At 37.2% G+C, this 21,767-nt stretch overlaps 1 protein-coding gene across 1 annotated transcript; it reads right to left on the bottom strand.

Annotated features, from left to right (window-relative positions):
- Positions 1–2,193: 2,193 nt before the first annotated feature.
- Positions 2,194–21,470, bottom strand: AKIRIN2 (akirin 2). The gene is made up of 5 exons (XM_072832119.1): positions 20,643–21,470; positions 5,843–5,986; positions 3,998–4,147; positions 2,780–2,851; positions 2,194–2,548 (listed from the first exon to the last, which is right to left on the bottom strand). Exons 1-5 carry the CDS (start codon positions 20,875–20,877, stop codon positions 2,538–2,540), a joined length of 612 nt encoding a protein of 203 aa, XP_072688220.1. The 5' UTR covers positions 20,878–21,470; the 3' UTR covers positions 2,194–2,537.
- Between the last annotated feature and the right edge of the window lie 297 nt (positions 21,471–21,767).

The following is a 21,767-nucleotide window of genomic DNA, read 5'->3' as shown; positions in this document are numbered from 1 at the left end:
AGGAATAAAGAGAACCCAAATAAGACAAAGACAATTATTTCCAACCCTGGCCGCTTGGATTACCTAAATAGATTCCAACAGTGCTTCTCTCCCCATAACCTTCCAGAGCAGTCTAAGGAGTTGAACCTGGGACTCTTTCCTAAAAGCTCTCCAGTTAATACTGCTGATACAAAAAAAAAAATTGTCTCATTTGTTAATGTTTCATTTATTTACTAGTTTCTTTATTTAGAGAGAGAAGTTCTTGCTGTAAGCCAAAGTTATCAAAGATAACTTTGATATTCTAAATCTCTAATATCTATTTTTCTCAGATTGCCTATGCCTATTTTTCCTCAAAAATAGAATTATACCTGGTGATATGGCCTTGTTAATCCGGGATTTACTGAACACGTTATAGCAACCTAAGTATAATACCATACCAGTATTGCCTTTTACTAAAAGAATGACAGTTAGCACATGTTAATTCTGTAGCTATTTATCTTTGAAAAGTAATTTCAGGGATCTCTGGAAATTCAGAATCCCTAGGTAGTTAATATCTTTCTGAGATTAACTATGGTTGGTATTTGGACTAGAGTACTGGGGTCAACTAGTACTACTACTGGGGTCCATCTAATTACAATTAAATTCAAGAGGTTGCCTACATTTCTTATTTTCTGGCATTACCTCACACAATTACTGGAAATCATTAAGGTAGCCCATATTTACCTTTTGGTAAGGTAATAGGCAGAAATCTGACTGCAGAGGAAATTTTATTCTTGATCTACTTGAATCTAGAATTAAAACTGTATTACTTGCAGCTCCGTGGAGATTGCTAGTACGGATTTTCCTCTTAGTACCTTGCCCTCCAAGTTTGAAAACCAGTTCTTTTATCAATTTAAATATATGAAAATTCACACATGTTTACTTAAGCGTGTTGATCATTTTTGTCCTTACTGGGGTGAAGGGATAAAATGTATTTATATTCACTCACCTCCCACCCCTCCATGTTTCAACTTACCGCCTGCATTTTCCTAGAAATCCCAATATTTTGGTGGTCACAAGTGGGGGGTGGGATGGGTGGGTGTGGTGTGGTGTGCTATTGGCATCTAGTGGTAGAGGCCAGAAATGCTGCTAAACATCCTATGTACAGTAGGGCTCCCACAATGAAGACTGATCTGGCCCAAACTGTCAGTAGTGCTAAGGTTGAGACTCTCTATCAGTCCATTAAAACTAGGTAGAATTACCCACCTTATTTATGGCTACCCTGCACTATACCAACCTTTCTCAAGCACTTAATGGGCATATGAATTATCTGAGGATCTTGTGAAAGCCCTCAAGCCCTGGCCTTGTTTAAACAAGGAATTGATGAGGTATAATCACCAAAATTAAAAAGGCAAAAAAATACTTTCTTCCACTAATTAGGTCAATTATAAATATAAATGCCCCAGTACATTTATGATTGGTTTAATTAGTGGAAATATGCTAAAAGAATTCAACAAAAGAAATCACTGAAGCATTTTTTTTGCTCACTTCATTGTAACAAAGCTGTGTTTGGAAAGGGAATTAAAGGTGCTGAATCATGCTTTCATCTATCATCTTTAAAAAAAAAAACTTGGATTCTACTGATACCATGGAGGTAAAAAATTTACAGCTGTTAAAACATCTATTATGTAACATTCTATCATGTGGTCAGTTATAAACAATTTGGAATCAGAACTCAGTTTTGAAAATAGCACTCACATCTTACATTATTTGGTATATGAAAAGATTTTTAGATCTTACTGGAAAATCAACTTCATTGATTCCTGGAAAATGCTTACATTTAAAACACTGGCTTTATTCAGATACTACCCATCTGTACATTAAAGCAGATTAGAAGTAAATGTTTTATTCTTCCAGCTATATTCCAGTACTATATATAAGGCCAATAAAACGACAACACACTGGGGGGAAAAATGCAGCAATAAACAATTGTTAAAAAGACTGATAAAATAAATAAAAACTACCCAAAAAAAAAATTTAAGGGAAAAAAATCCTGTAAATCCTTTCTGAAACCCCAAGAAGTCCTGGAATACAGAAATGCCCTCCCTCTTTCACGATTTCACAGGAAGCACTGTAGACTATTTGCTTAATAATGTCCTGGGATTACATTCTAAATTATTAATACCTGGTTACAGCTTGGTTGTAGTGCACAATTAAAATCACACTAACTTCATCTGAAGTGTCATTCTACAGTTTTATTTACACAACCAGTGAAGGGCATGTTCTTAGAATACCAGCTTTAATCCTTTTCAAACATATTAATATAAGAAGCCAAATTGTAATGATACAGCAAATGAGGCCACTGGCATTAATACAGGTAGCAAAGGTCCACATCCAGATGGTACTGACATCAGGGTAATTTCCAAAACCAGTTGCTGCCTAAGAGTGGTTGCCACTGACGAAAGCTTGAAATAACCTGTATTCACAGGGGGGTATTGGCATTGCTGCATGTCATAATTAGGACCTCTTGCAACAACTCAACAAGGAACAAGGCAGCCCACAAATGCAGAAAACGTGATTCATGAAACATCTAAAGGGGGAGGAAAAGGAAAATTAGTGCAAAGTCCAGGTCAAAATTCAAAGACATACCAGACCTTCAACCCCAATGCTGCCCTACATATTTAAGTAACTGAAAGTAAAACTTTAGTAAAGTTTTGCTGCCTACCTCCTCTAACCTTTTTCTCCATGATTTTGTTAAATTCTCTTGAGCATATAGATAATTACAGTAATTGTCTTCTCCAAAAAAGATGGAGATACTTACAACTAGCAGGCTGTTCTCCGTATCGTCGCATTATTTGATCATGCGTAAACTTCACAAATGCATCATATTGTTCTATAAATAAAGGTACATATCAATTATAAAATTTGCAAAATGTACTAATATATTAGAGCCAGATAAACTCTGAAAAAAATCTAATATGTATAGTGAAACAATTCTAAATTGGCCCTTTGAATCAGACCCATAACCTCTGTAACAGTAATTAGTTTTATCAAATCAAAGAACAGAGCTTGGTCAGGAAACCTACTAATGTCCAAATCAACCTCATGTATAGGGTAGGAGCTTATTTCTTAACTTATTAAAAAGGCTATCTTTCTACTCTGAAAGTTTACTGTAAGTGATCTATGAGTGGCAGTATTTTTTTTTTTTTTGAAGATTTTATTTATTCATGAAAGACACATGGAGAGAGAGAGAGAGAGAGGCAGAGACACAGGCAGAAGGAGAAATAGGCTCCATTGCAGGGAGCCCGACGTGGGACTCCATCCCAGGACTCTAGGATCACGCCCTGGGCCAAAAGCAGGCGCTAAACCGCTGAGCCACCCAGAGATCCCCGAGTGGCAGTAAGTACTTCAATGAAAGGAAACAGAAAAACAAAAGTTTAACAAATATGTCCAAAAGCATCCACATGTAGCCTAATCAACTGTCACGGAAAAAGATGTTACAAAAAAAAATAAAAAAAAAAGAAAAGAAAAAGATGTTACATAACTAAGCAAATTCTCTTGCCTATGTTAGCCCCTTCATTTAAGACTTTAGAATAAAAAAGCTTACACTATCAATACCCAGTAGAATCTGGCTTAAAAATCAGGGAGAAAAACGTCCTCATTAACTGACCATACACAATAAATGTGTCTAGACTGATGGGAAAGTTCTCATGAAAGATGTAGTCTAAAAATCCAAAAGCAAATTGAGGTGAATAGCCAAGTCAAGTGTTCGGCACAGGAATACCGAAAGAAAAATCTAGTTCACATTAATACTGTTCCTGATCTATAAGGTTAAGTAATACTATTTCTTGAGGTCACTAAGGAGGGCCATGAGCAACAGGAAAGTTAAATTCCTTTCTCGAACTGAAATTCTCCAGTTCTTAGAAAACATACTGTAACCAGTGGATAGATAGGATAATTTAACCGACATTAAGGACATGTGGGAAATAATGCATTTCTTAACAGTGAGCTTCTAGGAGATTCTAAAATAATATCATACCTGCAAGTTTTGTGTTCAATATTTCTTCATACTCTTCTCGAACTTTCTCTTCACGTTCTTTCAACAAACGTTCACAGATCATCCCAACCTGTCGTAGAGTAAATAAGGGCTGTTCTTTTTTTAATGGTGAGGATGTTGCAGATGAAGTCCCTATGTATAACATGAACCCAAAAAAAAAGCACGATTTAGAGCCATCATAAAAAGGATCTTCTAAATGCAGAGGTTTCATTTGGATCTTTTCAGTGTTCATATGAAAGCATTTTCTGTAAGTTTTTAGCACAGTATTTCCCAAGGAGTCTTAAAACAGGTTTAATACTATCAGCTATTTACAACTCTAGAAAAACACAGCAAGATGTATATAATCAAATTATAAAGTAAAAAGTCTGAAGGTAATCGGAGAAAAGTACAAGATACAAACAAAACTTAATAAAGCTTATGTTTTTTAGTTAAGGAGTAACAGCTAGGTAAAAATAAATACTGTGAATATAATCCTAATATTCAACGTTAAATTTTATGGTTCAGAGTGCTTAAGATTATTAATGGAACAGCCACTTAGCATCATCAGATAGTGATACTTGATATAAAAGATTTCTTCAGAATGCATTCCTCTTAAAGTACTACTTAACGAACTTACATCATTATTTATTGAAAAGAACATCTGAAATTAATCTTTTGAAAACTCAGGATTATGACATGATGTATCTATTTTAACACTGCTGCAAGTCTTTTATACACACTCAAATACATAGATTTTCTATCAATTGTCCTGCTCTGTGTATCTGTCCCTGGACCCCCAATCCTCTTTTCACTTTTTTGTAACATGCATGGCTGGGACCACTTAATTAATATGCTTGTTAGAGCTGTGTCTATCACAAGATAAAGTATAACAACTTTGTAACTATGAAGGCTATCTTCCTAGCTTTGTTAGTTGAGGCTGCCAGTTAATTGATCTAAATAAATTGACTGAATGATGATGAACTTAGTTTCCTGCTGATATAAATCTAATCTCTACCCTCACCTCCCCCTAACAATGTTTCACTCATGTACACACCTATCTCCCCACCCCCCAAGCTGGCAGGAATACTGCAGAATTTAGTTTTGAACAATTTTATGTATCCTAATCTAATTTCATGACTATTTTATAGCCTTTGAATTTTTTTTTTTTAAAGTAAACTCTACCCCCCAATGCAGGGCTCGAACTCAAAACCCTGAGATCAAGAGGTGAATGCTCTACCTACAGAGCCAGCCAACAGCCCCTGAATGGTTTTTTATTCTGATAGGTTTTCTTATCCCTGCTGGGAGGAGGAAATGAAAGGGGGCAGGCAACTTTGGTCACAAGAAAAACTATTTTGCTGAGAATTTTACTAAACTAAGAGCCAGTTTGCAAACCTTTAAGAATCTATCCTAACAGGACAAATGTATGAGGGTGCATGAACGAGGACACTTTTGTAAATACTTTTATTACCGGAAATTCAGTCTGATTATCTTCATTAGTGGTTAAATAATTATGAGAAGTTCATAAAAGGGCATAATAGTCAACCATGGTAAGGTGCATCTACACTTAACAGAGAAAGTTAATATTTTTGTCTTAATGAAGGCTACAAATCGTAACCCTTATGGGGAAGTCCACTTAGGGGTATTATATCCAGGTGGTTGTCTCTGAGTAGTGGGAATCCAGGTAGCAAATACTTACTTTGTACCATATTCTACAAGATCATGAATTATTTGTATAAACATTTTTAAACCAAGGGGGAGAAACAGAAACTTGAATGATTAAAGGCAATTTAAGATTACCTTTTCCCATACTAAGTAACATTTCCTTTCACTTACTAAGTTTATTATTACCTGGTGAAGCTGGTCCACTGAGGAGAAATGCATGTGGTTGTGCCTCAGAAGTACAACATGGATCTGTCTGTTGGAAACTAGTTTCTAAATGTCTTCTCTTCTGCATGCGTTTATACTCTTGTTTTATGTTGTACAGAATTTGTTCTAGAAGGAAAAAATTGGGAAGATAAAAACTATGAAGCTTAAAAAAAAAAAGGCTGTTTCCAACAATTAGTACAATCAATCTACTGAAAATATTTTCTTCAAATAATATCCAGACAACTGATATTCTTGAGGAATTTGTTTCAGCATTAATGGGGGCACTCATTCAGAAACAGCATATACACACCACCAGGATTTGAGCTATATCCTACAACACCATTCTTTCTGAGCACTAATTAGCAAAAGACAAATTTAAGTTTTTCATTCAAAGTAAAGGGAGTCTTGTGAACTTCTAATTCAATTTAGTTTAACTCAGAGTCTTAAAAATCCCAAATTCAAAGGCTACTTATTCATCACACACAGAACTATTAAACAGTCTTTGAAAAGACCATAAATAATTAGAAGTGGGGAGCACTATAAGTATATATATAAGCACAAACCAGTGAGAATTGACAGCAGGTCAAACAAAATGACAAAGCTGATGGGGAACTAAAAAATTACCATACATTAAATGGTCGTGGCCATCAGTCCAACAGAAGTATTACAGCATTAACAACAAAAAGTGTTGTTCTGAATCTTGGGTGTAAAAACCCACATAAAGTGGTACATAACAGGTACTCAGTAAGAACCACTGTACCACAGTGCCATTACCTTCAACCACAACCATCTAAACAGATAAAATCCTATCAAGCGTGTATCCTTTGGCCAGTATGGTTCATTCTGGAAAGATTAATAACTCAATATAGAGTTACTATTTAGCCTCTTTAGAAAATCCCTCCCTTGAGGTTTCCACTACCCTCGAAACAGACTTTCCTACAACCACCATAGCTCCTAGATTATCCATGTGAAACTACATCCTAAATTTATTAATCCCAACCCAAAACAAATTTAAACAAAAATTAAGGTGGCAATTATCACCACCTTAATTCTACAATGGTGTGTTAATTTTAAAATGAACTGAAAGCTTACTTGAAGGCTAAAGATTTGTGTAAGATGAAAATTTTTTAAATTTAATTTAAAATTAAATTTAAAAAATTTAATACTGGTGGGGTTTTGTTTTGTTTTGTTTTTTTAGGTATATACTTAATTCTCCCATTTCTTTTCTCAAACTGTATTATTTCCCCAGTAAGAACTTTTAGGGCTTTTGAAGAAGACCCTGAGGGGACAGTCAGTCCCCTTACACATTTTAGTTCCTGCCAATTTCATTATTTTAACTGAGAAAAAGTTGCAAAAAGATACATTCCATGAAGAAGCTCTATTTGTGTAAATTTTGTGGGTGAACAAACCTGTTACATATACAAGAATCTGCGGCTTAAGCACTACAGAATTACACACTGGAAGACTGAATAAGGAGTACTTTATCTGTAACATTTTTCAGAATCTTAACATTTGTTTATATTAAAAATGGTCATTTTCAGTCTTTTCCATTTATTTGAAATAGTCTGTGATTTAAAAATGAAGGTACCAGGATCCCTGGGTGGCTTGGCGGTTTAGTGCCTGCCTTTGGCAGAGGGTTTGATCCTGGAGTCCCAGGATTGATTCCCCCATCAGGCTCCCTGCATGGAGCCTGCTTCTCCCTCTGCCTATGTCTCTGCCTCTCTCTGTATCTCATGAATAAATAAATAAAATCTTAAAAAAATAAAATAAAATAAAAATGAAGGTACCATGGGATGAGCACTAGATGTTATACTATATGTTGGCAAATCAAACTTCAATAAAAAAAATTAAAATAAAAATGAAGATACCAAGTGTGAAATAAAATGGCTGTCTCCTGAACAGTTTTAGTTAAGTACCTTGATAGAAATGGGTTCCCTAAAAAAAAAAAAAAAAAAAAAAAAAAAAAATTGGGTTTCCTAAGATTCACAGAGGGGTCAAACAAGATCTAGCCTAAGATTAATGTAGTAAAACCTTTTAAAATTTAGCTTTGTATTAGATGGTAATCTAATACTTAAGAGATGCTATAACAAGCTAAGGAATCTTTAAATATAATTTACAAAATAAATTCACCAATTTAATTGTACAACTTGAAAGGTTTTCACAAATGCATGCATACAGGTCTTGAAACCACCACTATCATAATAAAGAACTTTATCACCTCAAAAAGTTCTCCTATGCTCCTATTCACCCCTCACCTTCATTACCATAATATTCATCTGCTTTCACTATTTGAAACATTTTTGCCTTTTTGAAAATGTATCATATAAATGGAATCATAAAAAGTATAGATTTGTGTATGATTCAGTAAAATGCTTGAAATTCATACATGATGTTTCATGTATCAGTAAGTCCTTTCTTTTTATTAATTAGTACTCCATCATGTCTATATATAAACATACACACATGCACACACCCCTTATCCAATCTCCTTTTAATGGACATTTGAATTGCTTCCAACTTGGTGCTATTATAAATAAGGCTACCATGAACAAGTCTACAGGTGGATGAATTTCATTTCTCTTGAATAAATACCTAGAAGAGGAACTGGATGGCCTGATTATGTGGTAAGAACATGGTAAGAAACTGACAAACCATTTCCACAGTAATTGTACCATTTTACATCCCCACCAGCAATATATATGTGAGAGTTCCAGGTGCACTACACCTTTGCCAACTTGATACTATCAACTAAAGAGCTGAAGAGTTTTTAAAAGATGTATTTATTTTAGACAAAGAACTCATGTGAACACGCATGTGAGGGTGGGAAGAGGGAGAGAATCCTCAAGCAGACTCCCTGCTGAGGAGCCCCATGCAGTGGGGCTCTATCCCAGGACCCTGAGATCATGACCTGAGCCAAGATCAAGAGTAGGGTCCTCAACTGACTGAACCACCCAAAGAGCTGAATAGTTTTGAATGCTTTGCCTCAATGCTTTTTCATCTAATATGATGCAACTATGTCATCCAAGCCTCGTCATGTGCATAAATGCTCTAATACTGGTAACATGTAAACAACAGTGTTATTCAGTGAATAATCCAACTTAACTTGACCAAGATCTCAGCTAACTTCGGGTCTCAAACTCATTTATCTCAATTTGGAGAGGTATACAGTTTTAAAGGTATTAACTCAAGAAATTTCCCCAGATTCAATTTTCCACAACTCACATTGTAAATTCAACCTAGATACCTGGCTGACTGAAGTTGCTTCTTATATCAGCTGGATAGAGGTCTTCCATTCATCAATAAAGTTCTTATGTCTACCTAGTCTTAAACTACTTAAATCTAGCCATCTTTCATCAAACTGCCAAGTGACATTTTATTCCAAGTACATATAATACGTAATAGTGTGTTGCCAACACAATCTATGGTCCATTAAAGAAAAAGTCAAGTCAAATGAAGCTTCACTTACATATCAGTTGCACATGCCAGTTTTAATAATGCTGCCTTCATATTTGGCTTATGTGCACAGGACGAATTTGTAGCAAATCACTTAGAGCAAAATATACAGTTATCTTCATATCAAACTACACCACAAATGGTGGTTATATCCCTTGTCAGAATCCTAAAAACTATATCCTCCTTTTACCATAAAATACTAAGATTTCTTCCACCTCACTAGGTCTACATGAAAGTCTGAGAAAATTCTGTGACTAATGGCATTTTCATTCCCAAATCTAGTAAATGCCATTAAGATTGCCAATAAAATTCTTCTCCTTAACAAATGAGAGATTATCAATGAGCCAGCATTTATTCCTCAAGAGTATTTTTTAAAACCCATAAACTGAGCAAAAAATCCAGGTAAATGTGAAAAGAAAAAGTCTGGCTTGTGGCAGTATTAAGCCTACTCCCAAACTGTTTTATTCATTTTAGTTGCCACTGATTACTTAAGAAAGCCTGTGCACAATAAGGTCAATACAGAAGAAAGCAGTTGATGGGATTAAGAAATAAGTCGACATGTGTAAGAGAAATAGCGAGAAGGTGAAACTGAGAGCAGAGAGGAATATGGAATTAGATGCAACTACAAATGTCCTTCTAGATACAGTCCATAAGATGTCTAAAAATGTGACGTGAAACTAAACTTTTGCTTTAGACCTGCATAAACTTGCTGTTTTCCCACTGACGTAATTAGTAAATCAAACATAACAAGTCTCATTAACAGTTTAAATTAAAAAAAGTTTAAGTTTAGGTATATAAAACATTTTTGTATCACCTTCATTTCTCTATGAAGTATCTTTGAAAAAATAAAGTTCATCTAACCAACTCAAACAATGGGATTAAAAATAAATAAATAAATTTTCTAAGTTCTAGGTAGAACACAAATGAAAAAACTTGTACACAATTAAGTACAGAAAACCTGCAATTGGCATTAAGACCTAAAAATAAGGAACTGCCGAACTGTACCAAATAAAATAACAAACCAAATCTAGATCTCTGAACTACATACTAGACATTGTCATGTCAACATACACAACTGAGTCACACTATGGAAGCCCATCTTTGTAAATAAAGTATTTTCCCAGGATATGTCTAGAAACTAAAACAGCTCTTATGTTCTCTTTGAAGGAATCTTAAGGACAATGTTCTTACTCAGCCAAGAGCTATCTAACTAAAAAGAATGAGTTGATGCCATTTTTAATTCACTTTAAAATTGCTACTACATCAAAGGGACCTGGAACCAAATTTTAACACAAGATTATCAAATCATATCTAGAAGTGTTTTTTTTCTTAAAGATTTTATTTATTATTTAATTTACTTAACTTATTTGAGTGAGAGCACATACACAAGCAGGGAGATGGGTAGAGGAAAAGGGAGAAGTAGGCTCCTGGCTGAGCAGGCAGCCAAGATGCACAGCTCGATCCCAGGATCCTGGGATCATGACCTGAGCCAAAGGTAGATGCTTAACTGACTGAGCCACCTGAACATCCCCTACATGTAGAATTTTAACATCTATCTGGATTAAGGTAAATCCTAATAAGCATAATATTGCTGCACAAAATTATATAAACATTAAGGTATTACCTTCAGTAATTATTTATTACCTTCAGTAATTATTTATTACCTTCAAAAGCAACTGGCTTAGATTCTAAGTTTACAACATATAATATTTTGCTATAAAGACACATTCATTTATCAATTATCTCCAACAACAGAAAGAAAAATCATAATCACTACAAGTCAAGTTCTATTATTTCACTGGTACTATAATAGCCAATGATTACTTATTTGAAATAAAGGACTCAATTTGCTAAAACCTGCAGGTCTAAGTATAAATTTTACAAATTAACTGCACAATCGGAGTCACTACTGCAAGGAGTCCAAAAATGCTCAATCAGCAGGAGATTCCTCCCTAATATCCAGTAAGTTTCATATCTCTATTTTATGACATCAGTTTCTAAAGGAATGTTAACTTTGTTGCTTTTGTTTTTTAGTTCTTTATTATCTGTTAAACATCTTCTCAAATAGCTTATCTAGGAAAACCAAAAAAGCTGTAAACGGGGAAGGGAAAGAGTAAACTGAACCATCCCAAATCCAAAACCCAAAATATACATGCCACAGGAAACATTTAATGCCATGGCAAGAAGTCCAGCTTCTATTCCAGTTAACCATGGCCATGAAAAGAAAGTAAGGTCCAGAAGGAAAGAGAGCAGACTCCTTGAGGTCGACCCTGGGGCAACACAATCAAGCTAAAGAACAAACCCATCTACAAGTACTTATTAAAGCACCTAAAACACATAACACACAAACACACACACACATTAAGCTATAGCTTACATGGAAACCAGATGTTGCAAACTGATGATACACAACGTAAACAGCCCAAAGACATCTCTGGCCTGAATAGCTTCTTTTTAAAAAGAAATGTTAATTTATGGCCAACATTTAAAAAGTTCATGATTTTAACTAAAAGTCAGATTTCTGGGGTACTGTTAAGAGAAGAAAACTGGAATACGTGGCCAAATTCAGCAGCCGCTAAAAAGCGGCTGCTATCTTTCATGTAGAAATCCTTAAGTTATTCTACAACTTTAATGCATATACAGATATCACCTGGGGATTTTGTTAAAATGTAGATTCCGAGAGATGCAGTCTGGGATTCTGCACTTATATACTGTGTTTCCAGATGACAGTATATATGTGTTTCTTGCTGCAGAGGAGTAGCAAGGTTAAAATAAAATTCACTAATTCCATGTAGTTTACTTCACTCATTTATATTACTTGCCTGAATTGTGGGCATTTATGTTTTTGTCTCCTCCTTAAAATAATAACTCATCTACTGTGGCAATTAAAAAGAAAAGTGGTTGGTTTATTTATTATTGGACATTCTGGGAAATGGAGGGGAGAAGGAAAGCAGACTACTTCAAGTACAAAAATATGTCACCCTAACCTACATGTCTGTTGTAGTTCAAAATTAGACATGCCCCTCTCTTGCAGGAAAATATTCTGTAAATCAATTTAAATTTGATTGTAAACCAAATTAAACTTAGACTCATTACATGACATTTACATATATTGATTCATTTTTCCTAAAACATCTTCCTTAAAATATGAAATTCATGTTATGTGATTGACAGTGAACAAATGCATTTACTTTTCTATTACATCTGCTTTAAAAAAGCAATTAAGACTACCTTTCATACCAGAAGGCAATGAGGAAGTCCACAGACATCTGTTTATCCCATATATTTGTAAATTAGCTGTGAATATTTAAAAGTCAACACAGTTCACTTTTAATCCTGACTTCTGGGGGAAGGAATGGCTTCTGGGAAGATCTAACAATAAAAATAAAAGGTCCAAATTCCCCATGACCAGATCTGAAAGGAATGATCTGAACTAAATATATAAATTAGAGCTTCATCTGTAAGTGAAAACTAGTCAGGAGCATGCATGTGATTGCTTACGGAGCTATTAAGCTAAACAAAAGTGCAGATGAATTAGAACCAAGAACTCCAAACTTTAATGACCAAATGAAAACAGAAAGCAACCAAAAGTGGAAGAGTTCAAAAAGTTATTTCAAAAAGGAATGGAAGAATAGTATAAAATGCTCTAAGAAAGGTCAAACAAGATGAGGATTGATTATAAACCATGGAAATCATTGGTGACTTGACAAGAGCTATTTGAAAGCGCTCTCAATTTGTTTTTGAAGTCGAAGAATCTGGATGACTGCTGAAGGAAAATGAGGATGTTTTATTTCTTATATTATAATGGATTAAGTATAATCTTAACAATACTTAAAGCCAAAAGCAAAGATTCAGTTGCAAGATTCTCCTCCTTTAATCAAGAGGAGAAGATTCTTTCAGAGAAAGAGAATCCTTCTCTGTGTGAAGTGCTTTAATTATTTCGTTTAAACTTCTTCAGTAATATTAAAAGGAGAACAGGATTAGCACAAAAATTGGTAGTGTAGGTACTGGGAAAAACGAAGCTGCCATTTGATGGCTTCTATTTGTGAAGTAGAAGCAAGGTTATTCACTGGAATGGCAGGATTGCTGGACAGTATAAAATGTTCCATTTGAGGTTGCCCCATTGTGATTATCTCCAACACTTTGGGACGAGAAATGCTCTTAATCCTCACAACCACCCTTAAAGGCAGATATTACATCAAGTGCATTATTTTACAGATGAAGAGAATGTGACTTTGGTTCAATGTCTTCTGAAAGGTCACAACAAAGCTGGAACAAGGTAGAGTCGTCATGACGTCAGGGCTTAGGCTCAACATCTACTGCCCTCCCCAGTATTATAATACTACAATACCTAGCCAGTATTCATTCCACAAGTACTTAAAGTTACAATAAATAACAAGGAGGAAAGCTAATTTTTTAAAAACCAGGATGTCAGAGATAGAGAGATGACTACTAATTACTGATATTTCAATTCTCTGAAACTTCAAACTGTTAAGAAAACAGTAACTAACCAAAGCAGTGCAGGAGTCTCATCTATCCAGTCCTAAAACTGTGATCACTGGCAAGAATAATTATTTTCAAAATCTTCATGTTACACTCAAGTATTTATATAAGGGATACTTCCCCATCTCTAAACTGCCTCTTCTTAGGACATGCATCTATATCTAACCAGAAATGTTTTACTGATGTTTTAAAAGGAAGAATTATTCTAAATTGCTAAGTCAGCACTGCCACACATATGGGACTAATTACAATAGTGCCAGCCTCTGATAACATACCCTTTTTCACCTTAGGCCAAGGCTGATTGCAGTGAGCATCAGGTTCTCCTGTTCGGTCTCATCAACCTAAAACTTCTTGTACTTTTAACCAATTATACCACTTAGAAAAGTTTTTCTATCAGAGAATTATACTTTAGTAACAGGAACAAGGCAATTCTCTGTGACAAATGGAAAAGTTTAGGAACAGTAATGTTTGAAAAATTGGCTTTCTGCAATTTTTCAAATTCCACTCTATATTCTTTTTTTTAAAAAGATTTATTTTCGGGGGATAAGGGCGGGGAGAGGAAGATCTCTCAAGCAGACTGCTTGCTGAACAGAGACCCTGGGGCTCAATCTCATGACCCTGAGATCACAACCTGAGCCAAAACCAAGTCAAACTGTTAATCAACTGTGCCACCCAGGTAGGCACTCCTCCACTCTACATTCTATTTTTCAATTGCTAGATCAGTCCAATACCTTTTTTTTTTTTTTTTTTAAGAAACAAAATCAACTCTTCCAGGTCCCCCCTCCAAACTTTAGTTTGATTTTTGGAGGTAGTTTTCTAAGAATTAACAGTAATGGAAATGAAAATGGATACTAAACCAAAGTCAGAATATACATCATAAAATAAAGACAATTTCAGAAACAATGAACAAGCTTCAACTATCATCTTAAGAAAAAAAAAATCACTTTAATGTTTCAAAAGTAGTAACAGTGTGATTTAATTAGTAAAACAATTTCAAAACCTATGCTACCAAAAGTGGATAGAATGCATACATAGATAAATGCCTACAAGGAATTAAAACAAGTAATACTGAGATAGCATAAAGATTATAGTTATTTTTATTCAAGTTTACCTAGCTAATGAAGTATCCACAGTGGTGGCTCTATCAGTCCCTTGACAGACTCTTTGCTTAACCAGCACAGTATCTGGAACTCAAATGAGGTTCATAAAGCTTGAATTAAAGTAAATATTTAAATTTTTAATAATGTTGGGAAAAACCAGGTACATGAATAGACCCAGAAACTAAAAATTAAGTCAAATCCCAGAAACGTATATCACATTTTGATTATAGTAATTATTATACTATAATCAAAATGTTGCAAAGCACTAGTTCATGCTATGACATTTAACATAAACTAATGACTTACAATTTCTTAAAGGGAGGAGGAAAGTAAGTTATAACCTCCTCCATACACCCCCCCCCCCCCCCAAGACAAACTACAAGCATATTCTGTTTTTCTTTTACTGGAAGGTTAAAAAACCACTACCAACCAAAATAAAAGCCTATCCCCACAAAGAAGATTAAACAATCTGGCATACTTCAAAAGTCTAATCAAAAGGCCCAAAATAAACACCAAAGCTGACAATGTAACATACAATTTTAATTTACCTGCAAGGATTCCCTCCCTGCTCAATATAGCTTCAATATCTTCTCATCACATTAGAAACTTGCTATAACCTAAATCATTCAATTCTTTTAGAAATAAGAGACTAGAACTTCATATTACAAAATATTTTCTCCTAAAAATCATCTAAAAACTTAAAAAATGTATTTCTTCAAATGTGCAGATCTCCTAAAATGGTAAAATTCTTACTACTGGGACTATCTCAAACATTATAATGCATGTAATCTATGTTTATCATCATTGTCTAGAAAAATGAGGGGCAGTATATGGAGTGTACTTCAAGTGCCTCAGAAAAAGTATTCATCAGTCTTAAAACTAATTGCTATATTTATTATTTCAATAAATTTGAGAAGTATCTTAAAACCTTATAATAAGACATTAAGAGGGAAGTTATGGCAGATAAGAATACCTTTGGGATACTTTCAAACTATACAAGTCCCATATAACCCACTGTAACCTCTCAAAATCCAAGGGGCAATTCCTGTAAAGAATCTTTCCTCCAAGACTGAGTTATTAGTGATAGATTACATTTCCTAGATGTTTAGAAAGCTGACAAACATTGGTAAACTGAGCAATAAGATTAAAGATGAATCTCTTGAACTATATTCACTTGTTGAAGACCTCTTTACCATCTGCAGATGCCAGCCAGACTGGTTCACATAGGCTTGAACAAGTATTAACACCATTTCAAAGTAGTCTTTTCAAAGGCAAGAAATTCACTGTGGTTTCACATATGTACAGAGAACAACTGTGAGTCAACAATATTAGTACAGTGATAACGCAAAGACTGCAGGGACCATAACTTGCTGGTTATAGGTACTCAAAAAAACCAACACTCCAGCACTATTACCTAGTTTGATGAACCACCTATCCAAGAGGTCCAAACTTAAGCCATGTTATCATTCTGCATCCTTTAAGTGGAGGGAGAAATCAAGAGTTTGTTTTCAAATAGAAAAAATACGCAAAACTGGGCAATTCATTCCACTGAATCTCTTATTCACAGCCTTTCAAGACAGAAGTGTTTTTCTACCATAGTGTCTTCCTGGGTTCATCAAATACTTAGTAAAAGATCTCCTGGGTACTTAACACAGTGTATTTTTTTTTCCCTATAAAGCCATTCAAGAACTAAAGAAATATATTATTCTCCTTTACAACTCAGATTATTTCTGTGGCAACCATGGTAACTAGTAGCATCTATAACTAAAGGGCTAACTGCTCTGACCTAGCCATGTTTACCTTATGTGTTTCTGTGCTCAAGTTAGGCTTTTCTTCTTTCAAAACAAAATAGCTCAGTAATGAATACAACTGTGCGTCTGCTTTTAAAAGCCACAAACTCACACAATTCTTAAATGCATAAGCCATAGGAATATGAAATAACTGCAGTTACATACACAGGGTTAAGTAAAATATCAGGTTTAAAATTTGAAGTACAAAGACCATTAAAAACAGCCTATTTGCCAAATCCACTGAGAAACTAGAAGCAATTTAACAGCTGTCTAAATAACCACAAAATATTAAAAACACTTCTGGCTCAATATAAATGACATCTGAAGTGAAATGCTGCCTCCTCCAACAGACATCTCATTTGTTTGCCTAGAACCGTTTATACTTCATTTAAGCCAGCTGGTGTCTCCGTTTGCAGGCATGCATCAATGTCTACTGAACAATCTAAGTTCCTGTAAACCCTTCCCCATTCACAAGCTGCAATTTCCATTTTTAATGGCAAGTTTCCAGCAAATACAATAAGTTCTTACAAAGGAATTTAACTCTTCATCCAACTCAATTCCTAAAGCAGACCAGAGCAGTGGTAACAAGACCTAAACAATGTGTTTAAGTGCCTAGCAAATTCCCAAGTAGTTGACATCCACAGAAGGATCTCCTTACCAAACCACTTATTCAGTACAATTATGAAAAACAATGTGTTTGATTTGACCGACAGTCTCTTGTAATGTTAGATGATATTTCAGTTTTATTAAAATAATTTGGTTCTTGGGAATGTTATGACAATCTTTGGCTAAGAGATAATATTGTGAGATGTTTCAAAAGCCAACAGAGAAGTATACAGAATGCACAGAATCTTTTCAACTAACTTACCAGGGTGAGTACTGATGCAGCTACTAGAGGTATTCATTTTTCCCAATCAGTCTACCCCCACCCCACCCTCATTCACTTTTCCCTTTTCACATCCCAGGTATTATAAACCTTACTGCTGACATCCTAGAAAGGCAGGAGTGGACACACTTTTTCTGTAAAGGATCAGACAGTAAATACTTGAGCTTTGGGAAAATACAGTCTCTATAACAAATACTAGCTCTGCAGTTGTAGCCTGCAATGAGCCATACTTTGGGGGGGGGGGGGGGGAAGAGAATGACCCTGGCTGGTTCCAATAAAACTTTTTTTTTTTTTTAACCAGCCCTTTCCTTTTCCCTGGCATTAAGTTGCAACAGTTTGAAAAATACAGATTTAAATAATTTAAATAACAGTCATCAAGTCAAACTTTCGAATCACCTTCCTGGGATGACTAAAATAAACTAGGGTTGAAATCCCAAGTTCCTCAAACTAGTAAAGCCAGAACATCATTTCAACTACACGTCAAAACACACTAAGTTTCCAGAAAAGAACAATGATAAAACAATAAATTATATGCATGTTCTGGAAAAAAAAATAATTTCAGTACTCTAGCTCTAAATTTTTAAATTACACTTGAACGGACAGAAATGAAAGGAAAACAAAGTTTCTGCAGAGTCCTAGTCAATCTCAACTTGGTAAATCACTTTCCATTTCCAACCCTAGCTATTTATTTCAGCCACAGATATACAGATATTTACTCTTGCAAAGTTTGAGAATCACCACTGTTAAAACAAAAATCTAAAAATTAAGTGCTTGGAAAAATTATTTCCAAGATTGGGGACATGATAACTGAAAAGGTCTTTTATACCTGCACAACACTGCAGCTCCCATTATGACATCATTACAAAAACCACACAGGAGCCTACCCAAGCTGGCCATCTAAAAACAAAAGCCAAATTAAACTTCATGTAGAATATCATTCAAAATTACAGTAAAAAAAAAAGTAAATTTTAGCAATTCAAAACTTTACAATCTCAACTGCTTTCCTCAAGTCAACTTTTTCTGTTAATACTCAAGTCGGTTGAAAAAATTAAATCTTTTAGCAGGCTCAAAATGATCAATTAGGCTGTGATTTTAAGAGTTCAGGATATGATCAAACTTCCAGAATAGATGTTAAAAACACCCCGAAGATGACAGCAATATTTTGGAAAACATGAATTTGAAACATCAGGCTTATTTAAACAATTTCAATTACTCCAGTCATTTACTAAATTATCATCCACTCAATTGAAATTTGAGACAATGTGGAGCCAACAGCATTAACCAATGCTACAAATGCATCAATGAAATGACAGATTTGTAAAAGATCACAATCCTGAATAAATTCCCTTTAAAGTGAAGACAAATATAGCTCCTGGCTGGTTAATCATATATGCTCAAGACTACTGCAGCATTGAGATATACTAAAGTATATCCCAAACCTAACACTAAACTCCCAAACCTAACACTGTATTAATTCACCGGCTCCCCTGAAATTTATAGCTAGTTAGCCAGGGCTATTTTTAAGTGGCCTTATTTGTTAAGTACGGATTCCTAGGTATCATTTCAATTTTCAGTATCATTTGACTAAAAAGACAAAAATCTAAAAATAATTTAATCACCAGCTCATAACACTGATTGTCTTTTAATGCAAAGCCTAACAGTCAATCAACCAATGCCTTTACATACAAGGCAGTTTAGGCAGAGTTACTAAATAAAACTGAGAATTCTTCTGAAAACTCTTTAAAACTCTAAAATAGTGTATCCTTAAGTTAGTCAAATATTTAATAGCAGAAATGGTAGCCTAGGCATTGAGGGTGTCCCTAAAAATCTGGGGAAGGATATTTAAAAACCTGACTTGAACAAAACAATTCCAAATGGAAGTTACCAAATATAGAGGTATATACTGCCCACGGGTTTTTTAAAAGCTGATAATAAAACACTTAAACTATGAAAAGGCTTTGTCTGCAAATGATATCACTAAAGGCTCAAATATGAAACCTTTGCATACTATACTCACAAAGAGATTTACACTACCAGTCCACAAAAAGCCTATCCTAGGACTGTGCCAGGGGCACACAAGGATTTTCAAAGTACAGAAAAAACTGGGCACACACACATGCAGTACAAAGCAGCCAAAAGGCATTTCCCCATAGTCACTTTCAGGAAATGTTTCAAGATGAAAAGCAAAGACAGTCTTAAGTGCCTTAGAGTCTTGGGTTGATTTCTTTATTACTCTCAAGGCCTAGGCTGTTCTCCACCCCCCCACCCCCCGCCACCCCACCGTACCCTGTTGAGAAATAAAGCACCTCCAACCAGAAGCAACTACTCAGGCCCAATTTTCAGTACAATTCGCTTTTCATTAAAAGTTCAAGTTTCTCAGGGTCTAGACGCATAGTACGATCATATTACAGTACTCGGGAAGAGCATTTTCTTTGTTGTTGACCCTGCTAGGGAAACAGGTCTTGACTCAGCCAAAGTGGCGTTCTTGTGGGTGATTAATGACAGGCCTAGATCTCGCCCCAGTGACATCCATCCCCACCCCCCACCCCCTCTGTACTAAAATCAGCCATGTCTGAACTGGAGGAGGGGCTGCTGCCTCGCCTCAAACCACCCAGTCCCACAGTTAAGGGCTGCGACCAATCGATTCGAGGAGACAGATATCGAGATTCGGGCGAAACGTTACTCTTCTCTCGCCTAAATTTATGAATAATATCACCCTCTCTGATCATTTCCGCTGGGGCTCTCCAGACTACGGAAACACTCCATTCCAGTCATTCAGCCCAAAGAAAAGGATCTTCCTCTTCCCCACAATACCCGGCAAGGCACAGCCCCTGCCCTCCCCACCTCCCGACTCCCCCACCCCTTTGACATCAGGCCACTTCTATTGTGTCGCCGGGGCCAGAGGACCCAACTGAAGAAATGCGGCCGCTCCACTGCTACTTCTGCGAAGGAGGACGGCCAACCCGGCAAGCCCATCCCTGGGGCCGGGTTCCGCGTCCCGGGACCCCCGTTCTCCAGCCCACCCCGGCGGCCGCGGGGCCGAGTCCCACCTGTGGTGAGGCGGGAGGAGACGTCGCCAAAGGGGGACGGCTCCATTCGGAGATACTTCTGCGGCGAGGCGGCGGCGGCCGAGAAGGAGGCGGCGGTGGCGGCGGCCGCCGCCGACGGAGAGGCAGCAGCCGAGGTGGGCGCCGACAATGGCGCACATCGCCTCCGCTTCGGGGACGCTGGGCTCAGCAGCGGGTCGAAATCCAGAGTCCTTTTCAGAGTGGCGCCGCACGCCATGGCCGGGGCAGCCGAGGCCGGACTCGGGTGGGGTCGGGGAGAGGTGACGGGAGGGGAGGGTGAGGGAAGCGGGGGGGGGGGGAGCGGGGACCCGAGGAGAGCCTAACCGACGGGCTCAAGAGCAGGAAGGCGGGGTGGTGCAGCGCCGGCGAGGACGCGAGAGCCGCCGCCGCCGCTGCCGCCGCGGCAGGGGCAGTGGCCGGGCCGGCCCAGGCGAGAGCGGGAGGGGCGGTGGCGGCCGCTCACGACAGCCGCGTCAGGGGGGCTCTTCCGCCTCCTCAGGCACAGCTCCCCCGGGAGAGGCTCCGGCCGCCCCCGCCGTCCGTTCGAGCTTTGCGCCGCGCCTGAGGCGCTCCTGCGCTGAGACCGGCTCCCTTCGGAAGTCGAAACCAGCCCCGTCAGGTATGAGGCTGGAACGCGGCCACGAGTAAGCCCGAGTAAGGTCAGCAGCTTGAGAGCGGCGGTCGATGTGGAGGGATTGCGAGGTGGAGGCGGCGGCAGGAGCTCAGTCGAACACGTCCAGCCGCTTCCCCCTCCTCTGTACGACTATTCCACCCGCCGCCGGCCCCAATATGGCGTCAATAACAACGCCGCCGATTCAAATTCTGCGGCCTCAGGGCGCGTGCGCACAGGGGTGGCTACCCCGCAGGCGCATTCTGGGAGTTGTCGTTTTTCACTGTGGAAGGGAATCGGCGTGAAAAGCGATTAGGGAGGAGTCACGAAAACTACGATTCCCGTCATTCAAGGCGCGGCATTCCGAGTTCCGGGTTGGAATTTAAATCCCCTACACGGCTTGAGTGTAAAAGGAGCTAAGCAAAAGGGGAAAAGAGAAAAGCCTGGGAGAGACTGGAAGAGAGGAAAGCCAACTGATGCAGAAAATAGGCTTAAAA

This window comes from Canis lupus, chromosome 7 (genome assembly GCF_048164855.1).
Source record: "Canis lupus baileyi chromosome 7, mCanLup2.hap1, whole genome shotgun sequence".
Classification (NCBI taxonomy): Eukaryota; Metazoa; Chordata; class Mammalia; order Carnivora; family Canidae; genus Canis; species Canis lupus.
The sequence above is the reverse complement of the archived record's forward strand: the minus strand, read 5'-3'. Positions and strand labels throughout refer to the sequence as shown.